The 17,048-nt window shown below is 45.5% G+C and overlaps 1 protein-coding gene across 1 annotated transcript in view; it reads right to left on the bottom strand.

The window, feature by feature from the left end:
- BPHL (biphenyl hydrolase like) overlaps positions 1 to 5,642 on the bottom strand; it is a 173,747-nt gene extending 168,105 nt beyond the window's left edge. Inside the window, exon 1 of the mRNA XM_077267644.1 lies at positions 5,496 to 5,642. Within this exon, the coding sequence (XP_077123759.1) occupies positions 5,496 to 5,596 (101 nt within the window). The 5' untranslated portion in view covers positions 5,597 to 5,642. The remainder of the gene's footprint in view (positions 1 to 5,495) is intronic.
- Positions 5,643 to 17,048: the final 11,406 nt, after the last annotated feature.

Genomic DNA, 17,048 nt, shown 5'->3' with positions numbered 1-17,048 from the left:
CCAGACAATTGATTACATAGATCTGGGATAAGGGGAAGAGGGTATGTATTTTTCAAGTTTATATTGTTTAGTTCTGGAAAGTCGAGGCAGGGATGTAGGCTGCCATCTTTCTTTTTAACGAAAAAGAATCCAGCAGCCACAGGAGAGATGGAAGGACGTATATGCCCCCTTGCGGAGTCTTTCTGCAATATACTCCTTCATGGCCAAACGCTCAGGACTGGACAAATTGAACAAACGGGCTTTAGGCAACTTAGCCCCAGGAACCAATTCAATGGCACAATCAAAGGGTTTATGTGGCGGTAAAACCTCAGCCTCGCTTTCAGAGAACATGTTCTTGAAGTCCTTCAGGTACTCCGGAATACCCTCCAGACCGACAGACGACATAGAGACAGATCTGACAGGTTCAGAAAAAAATGCAGATTTATAACATTGATTGAAACAGTTAGGCCCCCATTGAACAATTTCTCCGGTCTCCCAAATGATTGGGGTTGTGACGTTGCAACCAAGGCATCCCCAACACCAACCCAGCAGGCAGATTTTCCAAGACAAAACAACCTATTTTTTCAACATGAAGAGAGCCCACCTTGAGTGAAAAAATGTCCAACACAGAGAATCCCTTCCTTGGTGAGGGGAGAAGAGTCAATAGCCACCACTTTAATTGGAGGCTTAAGCCTGACTGTCCCTATCTTGCATTGAGAAAGCAACCGAGAGTCGATGAAGTTGATGGACAAACTGCAGTCAACAAAAGCTGTCGAAAAAGGACAGTCGTCCACCAGAAGTTCCACTTGCAGAAAAACTTTAGAAAATGAGGAAAAGTGTACCTGAGGGTCTGGATAGTCTCCTCAAAAACTATCCAGACCTAGTCGTTTCCCGACACTTTGATCGATGAAGGGCAGGAGGGACAGTCCTTCCTCCAGTGTCCAGACTCTCCACAATAAAAGCACAGCTGCTTCTCAAGATGGCGTCTCCTCTCTTTCTCCTTGAGGGTGACAGCACCCAACTCCATAGCCTCAGATGAGGACATATCTTCACTCCTACTGGGGAACAATGAGGTTTCTAATTGCATCACCCCTCTCGCCCGCAACCTACAGTTCTTGTGGACAGCCTGGGTCTTGGCATCCTCCAGAGAGTCAGTGTCACGAAGTGAGTGTCCAAGCATGACACAACCCAATGGGTGGTCGGTCACAAAGGGGCGAGACTCATAAGGGAAAACTTTAACAACAGTGGGCCCAGCGATAGGGAATGAGGAAAATGGACACCTCCTGCACTCTCCTAAGGATGTGCCCTAATCTTCCTGATGTCCCTATACAGGTTCTTTCAACCTGTCGCCGAGCTGGATACCTTAGCCCTCACTCGCCCTGCACCTATCCCTGGGTAGGGAAATGGCGAGTGAGAGCACTGGTCCCACCGCTGCACTAATAAACACAAAAGGAAAGTAAAGACAAACACGATATAAGCAAACAACACTTAGCTTTCTCTGCTGCAATGTACAGTACAGCAGAGTAATGCACCAGGTACGAATATTCAGCAGAAGAACCACTGCACTCAGAACACTCCTTCCACCTGCATGGTTGATCTCCAGAAGGACCTGTATAACCAACAGTCAGCTGGTGCATCAGGTGACCTTATGAAGGATGGTGGGAGTGGTCACCACCAACATCAGCTGACCCAGCAGCAATGCAATGAAATAACACCAGCGGCCACCGGGTGGAAAACTGCATTAAACCCAAATGGCCAGAAAGGAAAAAAATCAGAGGGAAACCAGATCTGCCACAGATCCAAGCATGGATCGTGACAGTCAGGTGGAGAATGAAGGGCCAAGGCATCTTTCAGGCATTCAGAGAGGCCCCTTCGGAACAAGCCCCAAAGGGCAGCATCATCCCAGGAAACCTCAGCAGTCCAGCATCTAAACTCAGTACAGAACCACTTGGCCGAGTGCTTTCCCTGACAAACACTCATCACCATGTCCTCAGCCAGCCGCACACGATCAGGTTTATCGTAGATATGCCCAAGGCCTGCAAAAAATGCATTCACAGACATTCTCTCTGGGGCTGTGGAAGGAAGAGAAAAAGCCCAAGCCTGCGGGGCTCCCCTTAATAAAGAGATTATGACCCCCACCCTCTGACTTTCATCCCCAGAAGAGCGGGGTCTTAGCAAAAAAAAAAACTTACAGCCCCCTTTAAAGGCTCTAAATTTCACTTTGTCCCCAGCAAATGTATCCGGCAACTTAACTGGAGGTTCAGGAGGAATTAGAGTAACATCTCTATCCCCTGCCCTCTGAACCCCCGACGACAGGGCTCCTTGCACCGCATCAGATACCAGTTGCTGAGTCTGAGCAAGAGCTTGTTGCTCCATAGTCAATTTCTGCATCATCTGAGTCAGGTGCTTCACCTGCTCAGAAAAGGTTTGCATGGGGGTCTATACTGCCCCCAGCGCCAGAAGACTGTGATGGTCAGTTACAATGTAAGGAACACCGTGACTGGTAAGGCTAACTCAGTACACGTGTTCCGCTATGTCCTGGATGAGTGAGGCAATGCAGCGCATGGAAAGCTTACCGGGATGGAACGCAACCGCTGACGTGCAGGACCTGCAGCACGTGACTGCAGGGAGTGAAACCTTGGTGGAGAAAGCCGCAGTGCTCCCAGAGAAGACAGCGGAGGACGGCGGGTACCAACAGAACAAGAGAAGGTCAGGAGAGCCGAGGTCAAAACCGAGAGGTCAGCGAGGTACAGGAGCGAGGTACAAAAGAGGAATCAAATACAGGCCAAGTGTCAGAAACCAGAGAGGGCAGCAAAAGTACCAGGGGGACAGGCAGAACGAGTAGTCAGAGCAGAGCAGAAGTCAGAAACCAGGCAAAACGAATGAGCAGTACAGAATCAATAGACAACAGCAAAAAGAGGGGCCAAAACCAGGTCAGTAACAGGATAACACACAAGAGCAGGCACAAGGCACAAGCACACAAGGGTCAAACTACTCAGCCGAGGGCAGAAGTATAACTGACAAAGACCAGAGCCCAGCTGAGGTCATATAAAGCCCTAACACAGCCAGAGAGAGGCTGAAAAGTCTTAACCCCTGAGGTCCCAGCCAAACCTGCCAAACAAACCATGACAACACTATATACAGAGCTCCTGTATATAATGTCACTGGTGAGCACTGTATTACCTGTACAATATATACAGAGCTCCTGTATATAATGTCACTGGTGATCACTGTATTACCTGTACATTATACAGTATATACAGAGCTTGTGTATATAATGTCACTGGTGATCACTGTATTACCTGTAAACTGAGAATATATACAGAGCTCCTGTATATAACGTCACTTGTGATCACTGTATTGCCTGTACCCTATACACTATATACAGAGCTCCTGTATGTAATGTCACTAGTGAACGCTGTATTACCTGTACACTATAAACAGAGCTCCTGTATATAATGTCACTGGTGATCACTGTATTACCTGTACATGACACACTATATACAGAGCTCCAGTATATAATGTCACTGGTGATCACTGTATTACCTGTACATGGACACTGCATACTAAATAAATATTTCCTGTGTATAATGGCACCTATGATAATATTAGTATTGTGTTTATTTTTTATTAAATATCAGTATTGTAGTATTTGGTCACTATGTGGAGGCAATATGTGATCTGGTCATGGTGCGGTGGTATTTAGTCCTTGTATGTGGTATTATTCGGTAACTGTGGTGTTAATTTGTCATCTGGTCATGGTGTGGTGGTATTTCTTCCTTGTATGTGGTATTGTTCGGTCACTGTGATGGTAATATGTTGTCTGGTCATGGTGTGGTGGTATTTGTCCCTTGTATGTGGTATTATTGTGATATTATTGGTCATTTTAAACATTGAAAAATAAATAAAAATATACATAAATTGTATTGGATATTTTAACAAATGATTAAAAGGATAGAGTAGAGTAGGGCTTAAAGAGTCTACTTTGTCATGGTGGCAGATTAAAAAATCTTTTGGTCAAAACAAAAGCTTGTGGCTTTGTATGTGATCTGGTGATGGGAACTGTAAATGAGTGATCGGTGAGGACATGGTGCAGAAATTGAGTTTTTCCAAGAGAGGGTGGTGGGACTGTGGACAGATAGAGGGGTGGAGGCAGGGCTGGGTAGGAGCTTTTGCGGAGACTCAAGGGGGTCCCGAAAATTTTGCTAGTATGGGACCCCGAAACTCCTAGTGGTAGCCCTGATCACAGGACACCTCAGTATATAGGGCACTGGTCACATGACTCCTCACAAGCTTGCCAGGAACGTCACTAGTTTCCATAAAGCATCTGATACAGGAAAGATATATATCTTGGTACCGTGTTAGCCAGTAGATAGGAAAATGTTTAGAATTGAGAGTCCCCAGTGGTTGATACCTTTTAATGGCTAACTGAAAAGATGGTAACAAATTGCAAGCTTTCGAGACTACACAGGTCTCTTCATCAGGCATAGACTAATACAAATTCTGAAGAAACACATATTTATGCACAACATAGCACAGAAAAAAAAAATGGATAAGACAGGTGGCATGAAGCAGAATTACCATGAGTGATAAACAGTTATGTCCATAAATATTGGGCCAGTTCTTAGATAAGGAATGTTTTATTGTCCTCTGATTGGGGTCTGGTTCTGTTGTGATGACCCCTCATAGTCTGAGGGGCACGTTCCTTAGTTGATGTAAAAAGACATAAATCCATGTGACACATTCATTCCTGCAGTGAGAGTGTCAAAGGTCGTCATCAGTTTATATTCCCTCACTCTTCTGTCTCTCTTAGATTAGAAGCTACCTTTTAACACAATTAATTTCATGTCCATAATGTTATGATCGGGGAGACAAAAATGTATTGCCACAGGTAGATCCATTCTTTTTTCTCTTATTGTGTGGCGATGAGAATTCATTCTTGTTCTAAGCTTTTGCCCTGTTTCCCCCACATACAGACCCCCAGTTGGACATTTAGTACAAATAATTAAGTACACCACATTAGAAGTGACGCAGCTGAAAGTACCTGGGATCTTGACTGTCTTAGTGGTGGAATGAATGTGTCGCACGGATTTATGTCTTTTTACATCAACTAAGGAACTTGCCCCTCAGACTATGAGGGGTCATCACAACAGAACCAGACCCCAATCAGAGGACAATAAAACATTCCTTATCTAAGAACTGGCCCAACATTTATGGACATAACTGTTTATCACTCATGGTAATTCTGCTTCATGCCACCTGTCTTATCCATTTTTAATTTTTTTTCTGTGCTATGTTGTGCATAAATATGTGTTTCTTCAGAATTTGTATTAGTCTATGCCTGATGAAGAGACCTGTGTAGTCTCGAAAGCTTGCAATTTGTTACCATCTTTTCAGTTAGCCATTAAAAGGTATCAACCACTGAGGACTCTCAATTCTAAACATTTTTCATAAAGCATCTGTGCAGCGACATGAGCATATGAAGGGTTAACACGAGCAAGCACAAAAACCTTTACCAGTAAAACAGTGCGGCTGTGCGGGGCTGCGGAGCCTTCAGGACACGGTGCAGGAACCGAGCAGACGACACCAGCGTAGCGTTTGCAGCACACAGCGCCATGTTACCACTGCTGTGTTCTGCGTGCCGCTGGTCAGTGTGGATTGTAGGCTCCAGGTCACACAGAGAGCAGACCACATTGCTGTGTGCTACACTGCCACCTACAGGCATCTCTCTGTAGTGCTTACTCTACTGTTTGAGGAGCTGATTTACCTCAAATGAACTTGTGTTTGCTAAAGCACGTGACTACTGCATGCAGCACTGAGGACAGTGGGGAGAGGTCAGCTGGCGCAGAGCAGAACTGAATCCTGTCAGAGAGCACTCAGCAATCTACAGTAGGATAAAAGCACTGCAGAAATGTAGGTTTTCACCACGTTCACACGTTCAGTATTTGGTCAGTTTATTACCTCAGTATCTGTAAACAGCGTCAGACTGGAGCACTTTGGGCCCACCAGAGAAAATCATTCTTGGGGCCCACTATGTAGCTACATACAAATATATACAAGACCACCAATTGTGCCGTAAAACACGCTAATATCAGGGTATAATATAAGGTAGTACACGTCTTAATGATATAGCAGGGGTTGGGGTAGCCCCCTCATAGGTTATGTAATTCCCTCATAGAGTATAATGCAACCCACCTCATAGGAAATAATATAGCCCCCACAAAATATAATGCAGCCCCCTCATATAGTATAATACAGCCCTCCCCCATAGAATATAATGTAGCCCCCTATAGAATATAATACAACTCTCCCCCATAGAATATAATGTAGCCCTTTATAGAATATAATTCAGCCCACCTCATAGAATATAATGTAGCCCCCACATAAAATATAATGCAGCCCACCTCATAGGGTATAATGCATCCCCCAAAAGAATATAATGCAGCCCCCTCATAGGCTATAATGCAGCCCTACCAATAGAATATAATGCATCCCCCTCATAGGGTATAATGCAGCCCTCCCCATAGAATATAATTCAGCTCACCTCATATAACATAATGGAGTTCTACAGTATTATGGCCACCACTTTGGGGATAGGACAGTGCCTTGTCCCCTGATGCTGTTGCAAATGCGGTGAAAAAATGTGTATGCCCTACTCTGCCAAATAAGTGTTAGCACTCCATGGTATTACCCATTAAGTATAAGAAATCGAACACATTAAAGGGAATCTGTCACCTCATTTTTCGCATATAAGCTGCGGCCACCGGCATCAGGGGCTTATCTACAGCATTCTGTAATGCTGTAGATAAGCCCCCGATGTATCCTGAAAGATAAGAAAAACATGTTAGATTACACTCACCCAGGGGCGGTCTCGGTTCGGGTCCGATGAGTGTCGTGGTGTGGGTCCAGCACATCCCATCTTCATGCGATGATGTCCTCTTTGCTTCCTCCAGCGGCTCCTGCGCAGGTGTACTGATTTTCCCTGTTGACGGCAGAGTAAAGTACTGCAGTGCACAGGTGCTGGGCCTCTCTGACCTTTCCTGGCGCCTGTGCACTGCAGTACTCTACGCTGCCCTCAACAGGGCAAATCAGTACGCCTGCACAGGAGCAGCGACAGGAAGAAAAGAAGAGGATGTCATCGCATGAAGATAGGAGGCACTGGACCCGAACCGCGACACCCATCAGACCGGACTGCACCGGACCGCCGTTGGGTGAGTATAATCTAACTTGTTTTTCTCATCTTTCAGTTTACATCAGGGGCTTATCTACAGCATTACAGAATGTTGTAGAAAAGCTCCTGATGCCAGTGGCCACAGCTTATAGGCAAATTTTTTGGTGACAGATTCCATTTAATGACAACACATTTAGGCAGATTAGGGACCTCAATTTTTAGACCACAAAGCAATTTTTAACATTAATATAATAAAAGTTAAATTTTAGGGCTTGATAGTGAGCATTTATTTGGGGTTCTCCCCAAGTTGTTAATAATGCACCTCTCCAAAGCCTTTTTCTATCCTCAAATTTGGAGTTTGTCATCTAAAAAAAATGGACATGTCTCCGTGAATTTTGCACAGACACAAAGTCTGTGAAAATCAGAGACATGTGAACAGCCCCACAGGCTATAATAGATGTTGAAAAAAAACATAATAGGGACGTGTTGTATCTGAGAAAACCACAGACAGAACATGTATATGCAACATGGATGTCTGAATGAGGTCTAAACACTGATGCTGCAGTTCATCACTTAAGCTACGTTCACATTTGCGTTGTTGGGTGCAGCGTCGTCGACGCATACCGACGCATGCGTCATGCACCCCTATCTTTAACATGGGGGGCACATGGACATGCGTCGGTATGCGTTTTCTAGCGTTTTATGACGCATGCGTCATATAGACGCACAAGACAGGGCGCAGGGGACGCTACATGTTGCAGTTTTCCTGCGTCCTAATTTTTTTAAAAAACGCATGCGTCGCACTTGCGTCGTAAATGCGCCAAAAAAAACCATTAGTGTCTATAGAAAACGCATAGGGCGCAAGTGTCTGCGTCGTCCTGTGTTGTTTGACGCATGCGTCTTTTGAAAAAAAAAAAAGTGAAGTGTAAATTTTTGAAACGTTGGACGCATGCGTCACAAAACACTGCGTTGTGCATGCGTTTTGCGTTGCGTCACCGACGCTGCGCCCAACAACGCAAATGTGAACGTAGCCTTACACCCCTGCAGCTGATGCCGATACAACTAAAGGAGCTATTCATGGGATAAGTCATCAATATTAGGCTATGTGCACACGTTGCGGATTTGCCTCAGGAATTTTTTGTGTGGATTCTGCATCTCTTGGCAGAAAACGCAGGTACGGATTTGACGTGTTTTTTATGCGGATTTTGTGCAGATTTCTTGAGTTTTTTACCCCTGCGGATTTCTATAATGGAATGGGTACAAAAACGTTGCAGATCCATACAAAAGAAGTGACATGCTACTTCTTTTAATCCCAAGCTTTTCCGTGCAGAATTTTCCGCACCATTAGCACAGCCTTTTTTTTTTTCATTGATTTACATTGTACTGTAAATCACTTGTGGATCTGCAGCGTTTCTGCATGGTAAAAAACACTGCGGATCCGCAGTAAATTCGCAACGTGTGCACAAAGCCTTAGATTGTGTGTGGTCAGGTCCAAGCTGTTGGCGGCAATATGTAAACACTTTCCATAGAGCAGCGGAGTGTGAGAGCTGCTGTGTAGCAGGCGCTACCGGGTACTGCAGAACGGCTGCAGCTATAATAAGAGCTGGTCTGCAGCACCCAGCAGTGCCTGCTACACATTCAATGGAATGACTATTGTAGCTACATTCATCATTATATCTGACCCAAATAACAGCAGATCAGTCTGCAGTGTGATTCCTAGAAGTGTGTCCTAAAAGTGTGTAGATAACAATAGAATTAAAACCTGAAAGATGTATACAGACTGTGCCCTGCTACCTGCCACCATCGCACTCTAACAAGCATCTCTATTCTTCCGACAGGTATGTTCATCCACCCAGCTCTCCTGCTGTCTGTCTATGAAGTGCACATAGTACATCACCCAGCTTTGCACACAGACTTTCCTCTGCTCCTAGCATTCTCATGGTATGCCTTTCAGCTAACCCCAGCTTACCCTGTTATTTATGACCTTGTTTACTCAGGCTTGATTGTATGCATCTGGTCCACCCTTAATTCTCTGACCAAGATGAGCAGAGACCACTCCTCTCTGCTTCACACCTGAACGCACTTAGTTTTACATATATTGCATAGCTAAAGTCTGCATGACTTTAGTCTGCAGTGTGATGCCTAGAAGTGTGTCCTAAAAGTGTGTAGATAACAGGAGAATTAAAACCTGAATTGAACCTGAAAGGAACTGAAGGTAAGTGGCCAGTCACTGTAAACAATGTTTCTGTTTGTTTTCACTTTCATCCCTATAATCCTTCACTTTCTGCTAACTCCCCTAATCCCCACACCAAGTAAAGAACTGTCTATCTCTGCTTCAATCCTCCCCATCCATCTCACCTCACCACATTCCCACAGTCATTTCTACCTCCCATCCACGCTCTATCACAAACTTCCGTAACCTCTCTAACCTTATACCCATTCGCCCAGCCTCCGCTTCCCCAGTCCCACTAACAGGAGCTCTGTGGAACGCTTGCTCTGTCTGCAACAAGCTTTCCTACATCCATGATCTTTTTGTTGTTACCAAACTTTCATTCCTCGCCATCACCGAAACCTGGCTCACCCCTTCTGACACAGCCTCCCCTGCTACACTCTCTTACGGTGGCTTCCACCTTTCTCACACACCCCGCCCCAGCAGCAAACATGGCGGAGGAGTTGGTTTTCTCCTGTCAGATAACTGCTCCTTCACCCCAATCCCACTGCCACCCTCTGTTACCCTCCCTTCCTTTGAGGTGCACTCTATGCGCATCTACTCCCCCTCCAACCTCCAACTGGCTGTCATTTACCGCCCCCCAGGGCCGGCCACCACCTTCTTTGACCACTTCACCACCTGGCTACTTCATTTCCTTTCCACGGACATCCCAACTATCATCATGGGCGACTTCAACATCCCCATTGACACTTCCCTCTCAGCTGCCACTAAACTTCTATCTCTCACTTCCTCCTTCGGCCTCACTCAATGGTCTTCTGCAGCCAGTCACAAAGATGGTCACACACTGGACCTCATCTTCACCCGCCTATGCTCCCTATCTAACCTCTCTAACTCACCTCTTCCTCTCTCTGACCACAACCTTCTCACATTCTCTTCCCTCTCCACTCCATGTCTACAATCCCCACCCCACAAACTTTCACACCCTCGCAGAAATCTTAAACATCTTTACCTACATTCATTCTCTGAATCCCTCCTCCCTCTCACAGACATAAGTTCCTTACACAATGTGGATGATGCTGCCACTCTATATAACACCACAATAGCTGTAGCTTTGGAATCTGCTGCCCCACTTACGCATACCAAAGCTCGCAAAATCAACAGACATCCCTGGCACACCAGCCTGACCAAAGAACTGAGGCGAGCTTCCAGGGCTGCTGAGCGCAGATGGAAAAGAGCACTTCATCGCATTCAAACAGTCCCTCACTACTTTCAAGACCACACTCGCCACAGCTAAACAAACCTACTTCTCATCTCTCATATCCTCCCTGTCTCACAACCCTAAACAGTTATTCAACACCTTCAATTCTCTCCTCCGTCCCCCAGCACCTCCTCCCTCCCCACTTATCTCAGCTGAAGACTTTGCCTCATTTTTCAAGCAGAAGATTGAGAACATCAGAGACAGTTTTGGTCAACAACCCCCAGAGCCCTTCCTCCCGACTTCCCAGCCCTCCACCTTCAAAACCAACTTCTCCACCATTACAGAAGATCAACTCTCCACTCTACTTTCAAAATCGCATCCCACCACCTGTGCACTTGACCCACTCCCATCCCACTTCATCCCAAACCTCACCACAGTCTTCATCCCAACCCTAACCCATCTCTTCAACCTATCACTAACAACTGGTGTTTTCCCCTCAAGCTTTAAACATGCCTCCATCACACCTATCCTCAAAAAGCCCTCTCTTGACCCATCCTCTGTATCTAGCTATCGCCCTATATCACTTCTCCCTTATGCCTCCAAACTACTGGAACAACACGTCTACCTTGAACTGTCCTCCCATCTCTCTTCTTGCTCCCTCTTTGACCGCTTACAATCTGGCTTCCGGTCACAGCATTCCACTGAAACTGCCCTAACTAAGGTCACCAATGACCTCTTAACCGCCAAGAGCAAGCGACACTACTCTGTCCTCCTCCTCCTCGACCTGTCGGCTGCCTTTGACACAGTGGACCATTCCCTATTATTACAGACCCTCACATCCCTTGGCATCACAGACTTGGCCCTATCCTGGATCTCATCATACCTAACAGACCGGACATTCAGCGTCTCCCACTCACACACCACCTCCTCACCTCGCCCCCTATCTGTCGGAGTCCCACAAGGTTCAGTAATTGGGCCCCTGCTCTTCTCCATTTACACCTTTGGCCTGGGACAGCTCATAGAATCTCATGGCTTTCAGTATCACCTCTATGCTGATGACACACAGATCTACATCCCTGGACCAGATATCACCTCCCTACTAACCAGAATCCCTCAATGTCTGTCCACTATTTCATCCTTCTTCTCCGCTAGATTTCTGAAACGTAACATGGACAAAACAGAATTCATCATCTTTCCCCCATCTCACGCGACCCCCCCAACGAACCTATCCATTACAGTAAACGGCTGCCCACTCTCCCCAGTCCCACAAGCTCGCTGCCTCGGGGTAATCCTTAATGCTGATCTCTCCTTCAAACCACATATCCAAGCCCTTTCCACTTCCTGCCGACTTCAACTCAAAAATATTTCACGAATCCGTACATTCCTCAATCAAGAATCTGCAAAAACCCTAGTCCATGCCCTCATCATCTCTCGCCTTGACTACTGCAACCTCTTGCTCTGTGGCCTCCTCTCTAACACTCTCACACCCCTCCAATCTATTCTAAACTCTGCTGCCCGACTAATCCACCTGTCCCCCCGCTATTCCCTGGCCTCTCCCCTCTGTCAATCCCTTCACTGGCTCCCCATTGCCCAGAGACTACACTACAAAACCCTAACCATGACGTACAAGGCCATCCACAGCCTGTCTCCTCCATACATCTGTGACCTCGTCTCCCGGTACTTACCTACACGCAACCTCCGATCCTCACAAGATCTCCTTCTCTACTCTTCCCACAATCGTATACAAGATTTCTCTCGCGTATCACCCCTACTCTGGAACCCTCTACCACAACACATCAGACTCTCGCCTACCATCGAAACCTTCAAAAAGAGCCTGAAGACCCACCTCTTCCGACAAGCCTACAACCTGCAGTAACCACCGATCAACCAAACCGCTGCATGACCAACTCTATCCTCACCTACTGTATTCTCACCCATCCCTTGTAGATTGTGAGCCTTTGCGGGCAGGGTCCTCTCTCCTCCTGTACCAGTTATGACTTGTATTGTTTAAGATTCTTGTACTTGTTTTTATTATGTATACCCCTCCTCCCATGTAAAGCGCCATGGAATAAATGGCGCTATAACAATAAATAATAATAATAATAATAATAATAATAATAATAATAATAATAATCAGTGGGGTGGGGGCGGGATGTTGGACCCCAATAATCTCATTATTATAATTGGACCCGTGGATAGGTTATCAATCAAGTTTTGACTGTCCAACACCAATAAATTATACAATTTCTAACATAGAAGTTAGATAGGGAACACAAACACCCTTTAGAAAACTTTCCATTGAATTCATGGCAATTTTGCAGATCTGGGAGCGATGGGACAAGGCTTCCTGGCCACCTGTTCTGCTTATCTGAGAGAGGGGTGAAGGATTTATGGCTCCCTCCCTCTCAGTCTCATCATAGCTCACCTCAGGAGACTGCAGTGTAGTGAGTAGCTGCCAGACACAGGAGGGACAGAAACAAACAAGGTCTCCCTATAGCAGGTCAGTGTGGAGCAGATCTGTCCTCTCACCACTGCTAGTGAGGCTAGTAATGGCTGAACAGGCATCAGGCTGCTCTCCAGCAGTAACAGATGTCATGAACTCTCACCACTGACAGCAGTCTCCCTGCCTGTGCCGCCATTACTAGCACTGAAAGCAGTGGAGATATAGTAACACCTAGGGCTCCTTCTCACTTGCGTGAAATACGGTCGAGTCCCGCATGTTAAAACCTGGCTCTGCCGCCGACACACCAGAGCGGAGCGTGTGGCCGCACAGCAATACATGGAACTGCACGGTCCGCTCTCAAGTGTCGGTGGCAGAGTCGGGTTTAAGAGGCAGAGTGCTCAGTCAGAAGGCTAATGAATACAAATTTTAAAAAACTGACCGTGCATTATACTGCCATGGGGGCGCATTATATTACTGTAGGGGTGTATTACACTACTATGGGGTGCATTACACTGCTATAGGATTGCATTTTACTACTATGGGGTGCATTATACAGCTATAAGGGTGCATTATTCTGCTAAGGGATTGCCTTATACCGCTTTGGGGTGCATTATACTAGTATGGGGTGCATTATACTGCTATGAGGTGCATTATACTACCATGAGGCTGCATTATACTACTAAGGGGGTCTTTATACTACTATGGGGGTGCATTATTCTACTATGGGATTGCATTATACTGCTATGGGGTGCATTATACTTCTATGGGGGGTGCATTATACTACTTTGGGGGTGCATTGTACTACCATAGGGCTGCATTATACTACTATGGGGGTGCATTATACTAATATGGGGCTGCATTATCCTACTATTGGGGTGCATTACACTGCTATGCGGGTGCATTATACTGCTATGGAATTGCATTATACTACTATAGGGGTGCTTTATACTACCATGGGGGTGCATTATGATACTATGGGGGTGCATTATACTGCTATGGGGGTGCATTATGCTACAATGGGACTGCATTATACTACTATTGGGGTGCATTATCTGCTATGGGGGTGCATTATACAATCATGGGGCTGCATTATACTGCTATAGGATAAATTATACCACTATGGGGTACATTATACTACCATAGGGGTGTATTATACTGCTATGGGGGTGCATTATACTTCTATGGGGGTGAATTATACTACCATGGGGCTGCATTACACTACTGTGGGGGTGCATTATACTACAATGGGGTGCATTATACTGCTATAGGGTGCATTATACTACTATGGGGCTGCATTATACTACTATGGAGGTGCATATACTGCTATGGGGGTGCATTATACTACTATGGGGGTGCATTAAACTGCTGTGGGTGCATTATACTTCTATGGGAATGCATTATATTACTATGGAGGTACATTATACTATTATGGGGGTGCATTATACTACTATGGGGCTACATTATACATCTATGAGGGTGCATTAGAATACTATGGGGGTGCATTAGACTGCATGGGGGCATTATACTGCTATTGCGGTGCATTATACTGCTATTGGGGTGCATTATACTACTATCAGGGTGTATTATACTACTATGGGAGTGCATTATACTCCTATGGTGGTGCATTTTGCTGCTATGGGATTGATATGGGGTGCATTACACTAATATGAGTGTGCATTATTCTGCTAAGGGATTGCATTATACTACTATGGGGTGCATTATACTACTATGGGGGTGCATTATACTACTATAGGGGTGCATTATACTGCTATGGAGGTGCATTATACTACTATGGGGTGCATTATACTACTATGGGGTGCATTATACTGCTATGGGATTGCATTATACTACTATGGGGTGCATTATACTACTATGGGGTGCATTATACTACTATGGGGTGCATCATACTACAATGGGGCTGCATTATACTACTATGGGGTGCATTATTTTGCTAAGGGATTGCATTATACTGCTATGGGGGTGCATTATACTACTATGGGGGTGCATTATTCTGCTATGGGATTGCGTTATACTACTACGTGGTGCATTTTACTACTATGGGGTGCATTATACTACTATGGGGGTGCATTACTTTGCTAAGCAGGGGTGGGAAATATTTTTTCTACCAAGGGCCATTTGGATGTTTATACCATCCTTCAGGGGCCCTACAAACTCCGCCCACAAAGTATGTCCTGACTCTGGCACTGGTTTCAGGACGTAATCTTTCATTGCATGCCCTTCAGTGTTCAGTACTGAACACTGCGTGTGTGTGCTAACAGAGCATGAAGAAATTAATGAGCTGGCTGTAAACAAAATACACCTCCCTGCCCAAGAATACAGTCCCTGAGAATCTGCTCGGGGGCCTGATAAAAGGTCATCGAGGGCCGTAAATGGCCCTGGGGCCTGTGGTTCCTGTTGTGAATTCTGTTTGTGGGCTCCCCCGGTGGTGTTTTATGGTAGTGCCACTTATTTGCCTTCTTCTATCCTTGATCACCTGTTGACACCCATTCGGGGAGTTTCCTATTTAAGGCTGCTTGGCTGCTGGTCTGATGCCGGCCAACAATGTATCAGTAGCATTCTGTTGCATTCTCCTGCCTCAAGATCCTGTTCAGCTAAGTTGAATTTTGTTTCTAGTTTATGCTATTTTTGTCCAGCTATTTGCAATGTGACTCTCTGTAGCTGGAAGCTCTCGTGGACTGAAATTGCCACTCCAGTGGCATGAGTTGTCACTGGAGTTTTAAAGTAATTTCAGGATGGTGTTTTTGAGTAGTGTTTTGAAGTTGACCGTGAAGTGACTCTTTCCTGTACTTCTGCTATCTAGTAAGCGGACCTCACTGTGCTAAATCTGCTGTTCATCCTACATATGTCTTTTCCTCTTGACTCACCGTCAGTATCTGTGGGGGGCTGCTATCTCCTTTTGGGGTTCATCTCTGGAGGTAAGGCAGGCCTGTATATTCCTCTGATAGGGGTAGTTAGATCTCCGGCTGGCGCGTGGTGTCTAGGGCATCGTAGGAAACACTCCCCGGCTACTTCCAGTGTCGTGTCAGGTTCAGGTCACGGTCACTTTAGTTCCCATCACCCGAGAGCTAGTCCGTTGTTATTTTGATTTCCCTGCCATTGGGAAAATCATAACAGTTTGGCCGGCCAGATGTGTTTAAACTATGCACTAAAGCAGGAAAGGATATGAAAATGTTTTTTTTCCTTCTGTGTTTGGAAAGTGCACCTTAGTGCTTATTTGTACTCCTTGCTTAAACTGCAGTCTTCAGCCTTTTTTTTTTTTTCCCTCTCCTCTTAATCTCTGAATGGCTTTGGTTACACCTGTTTGAATCATGGATCCACAGAGTTTGGTTGCAGGTCTGAATAACCTGGCTACAAAGGTCCAGAACTTACAAGATTTTGTTATACGTGCTCCAATGTCTGAACCTAAGATCCCTATGCCTGAATTTTTTACCGGAGACAGATCCCGTTTTTTGAATTTCAGAGAGAATTGTAAATTGTTTTTGTCTCTGAAATCTCACTCTGCTGGTGATCCTGCGCAACAGGTTAAAATTGTTATTTCTCTATTGCGGGGTGACCCACAAAGTTGGGCATTTGCATTGTCGCCAGGGGATCCTGCGTTATTAAATGTAGATGCGTTTTTTCTGGCTTTGGGGTTGCTTTATGAAGAACCTAATTTAGAGATTTTGGCTGAGAAAGCCTTGATAGCTCTTTCCCAAGGGCAAGATGAAGCTGAGATATACTGCCAAAAGTTTCGTAAATGGTCGGTGCTTACTAAATGGAATGAGTGCGCTCTAGCAGCTAATTTCAGAGAAGGTCTCTCTGATGCCGTGAAGGATGTCATGGTGGGGTTCCCTGTGCCTACAGGTCTGAATGATGCCATGAAATTGGCTATCCAGATTGATCGGCGTTTACGGGAGCGCAAATCTGTGCACCATATGGCGGTATCTTTTGAGCAAAGACCTGTGCACCATATGGCGGTATCTTCTGAGCAAAAACCTGTGCATCATTTGGCGGTGACCTCTGAAAAGGCACCAGAGCATATGCAATGCGATAGTGTATTGTCTAGAGGCGAACGACAGAATTACAG

The sequence above is a fragment of the Ranitomeya variabilis genome, chromosome 6 (genome assembly GCF_051348905.1).
Source record: "Ranitomeya variabilis isolate aRanVar5 chromosome 6, aRanVar5.hap1, whole genome shotgun sequence".
Classification (NCBI taxonomy): domain Eukaryota; kingdom Metazoa; phylum Chordata; class Amphibia; order Anura; family Dendrobatidae; genus Ranitomeya; species Ranitomeya variabilis.
This window is presented reverse-complemented; position numbering and strand designations above follow the sequence as displayed.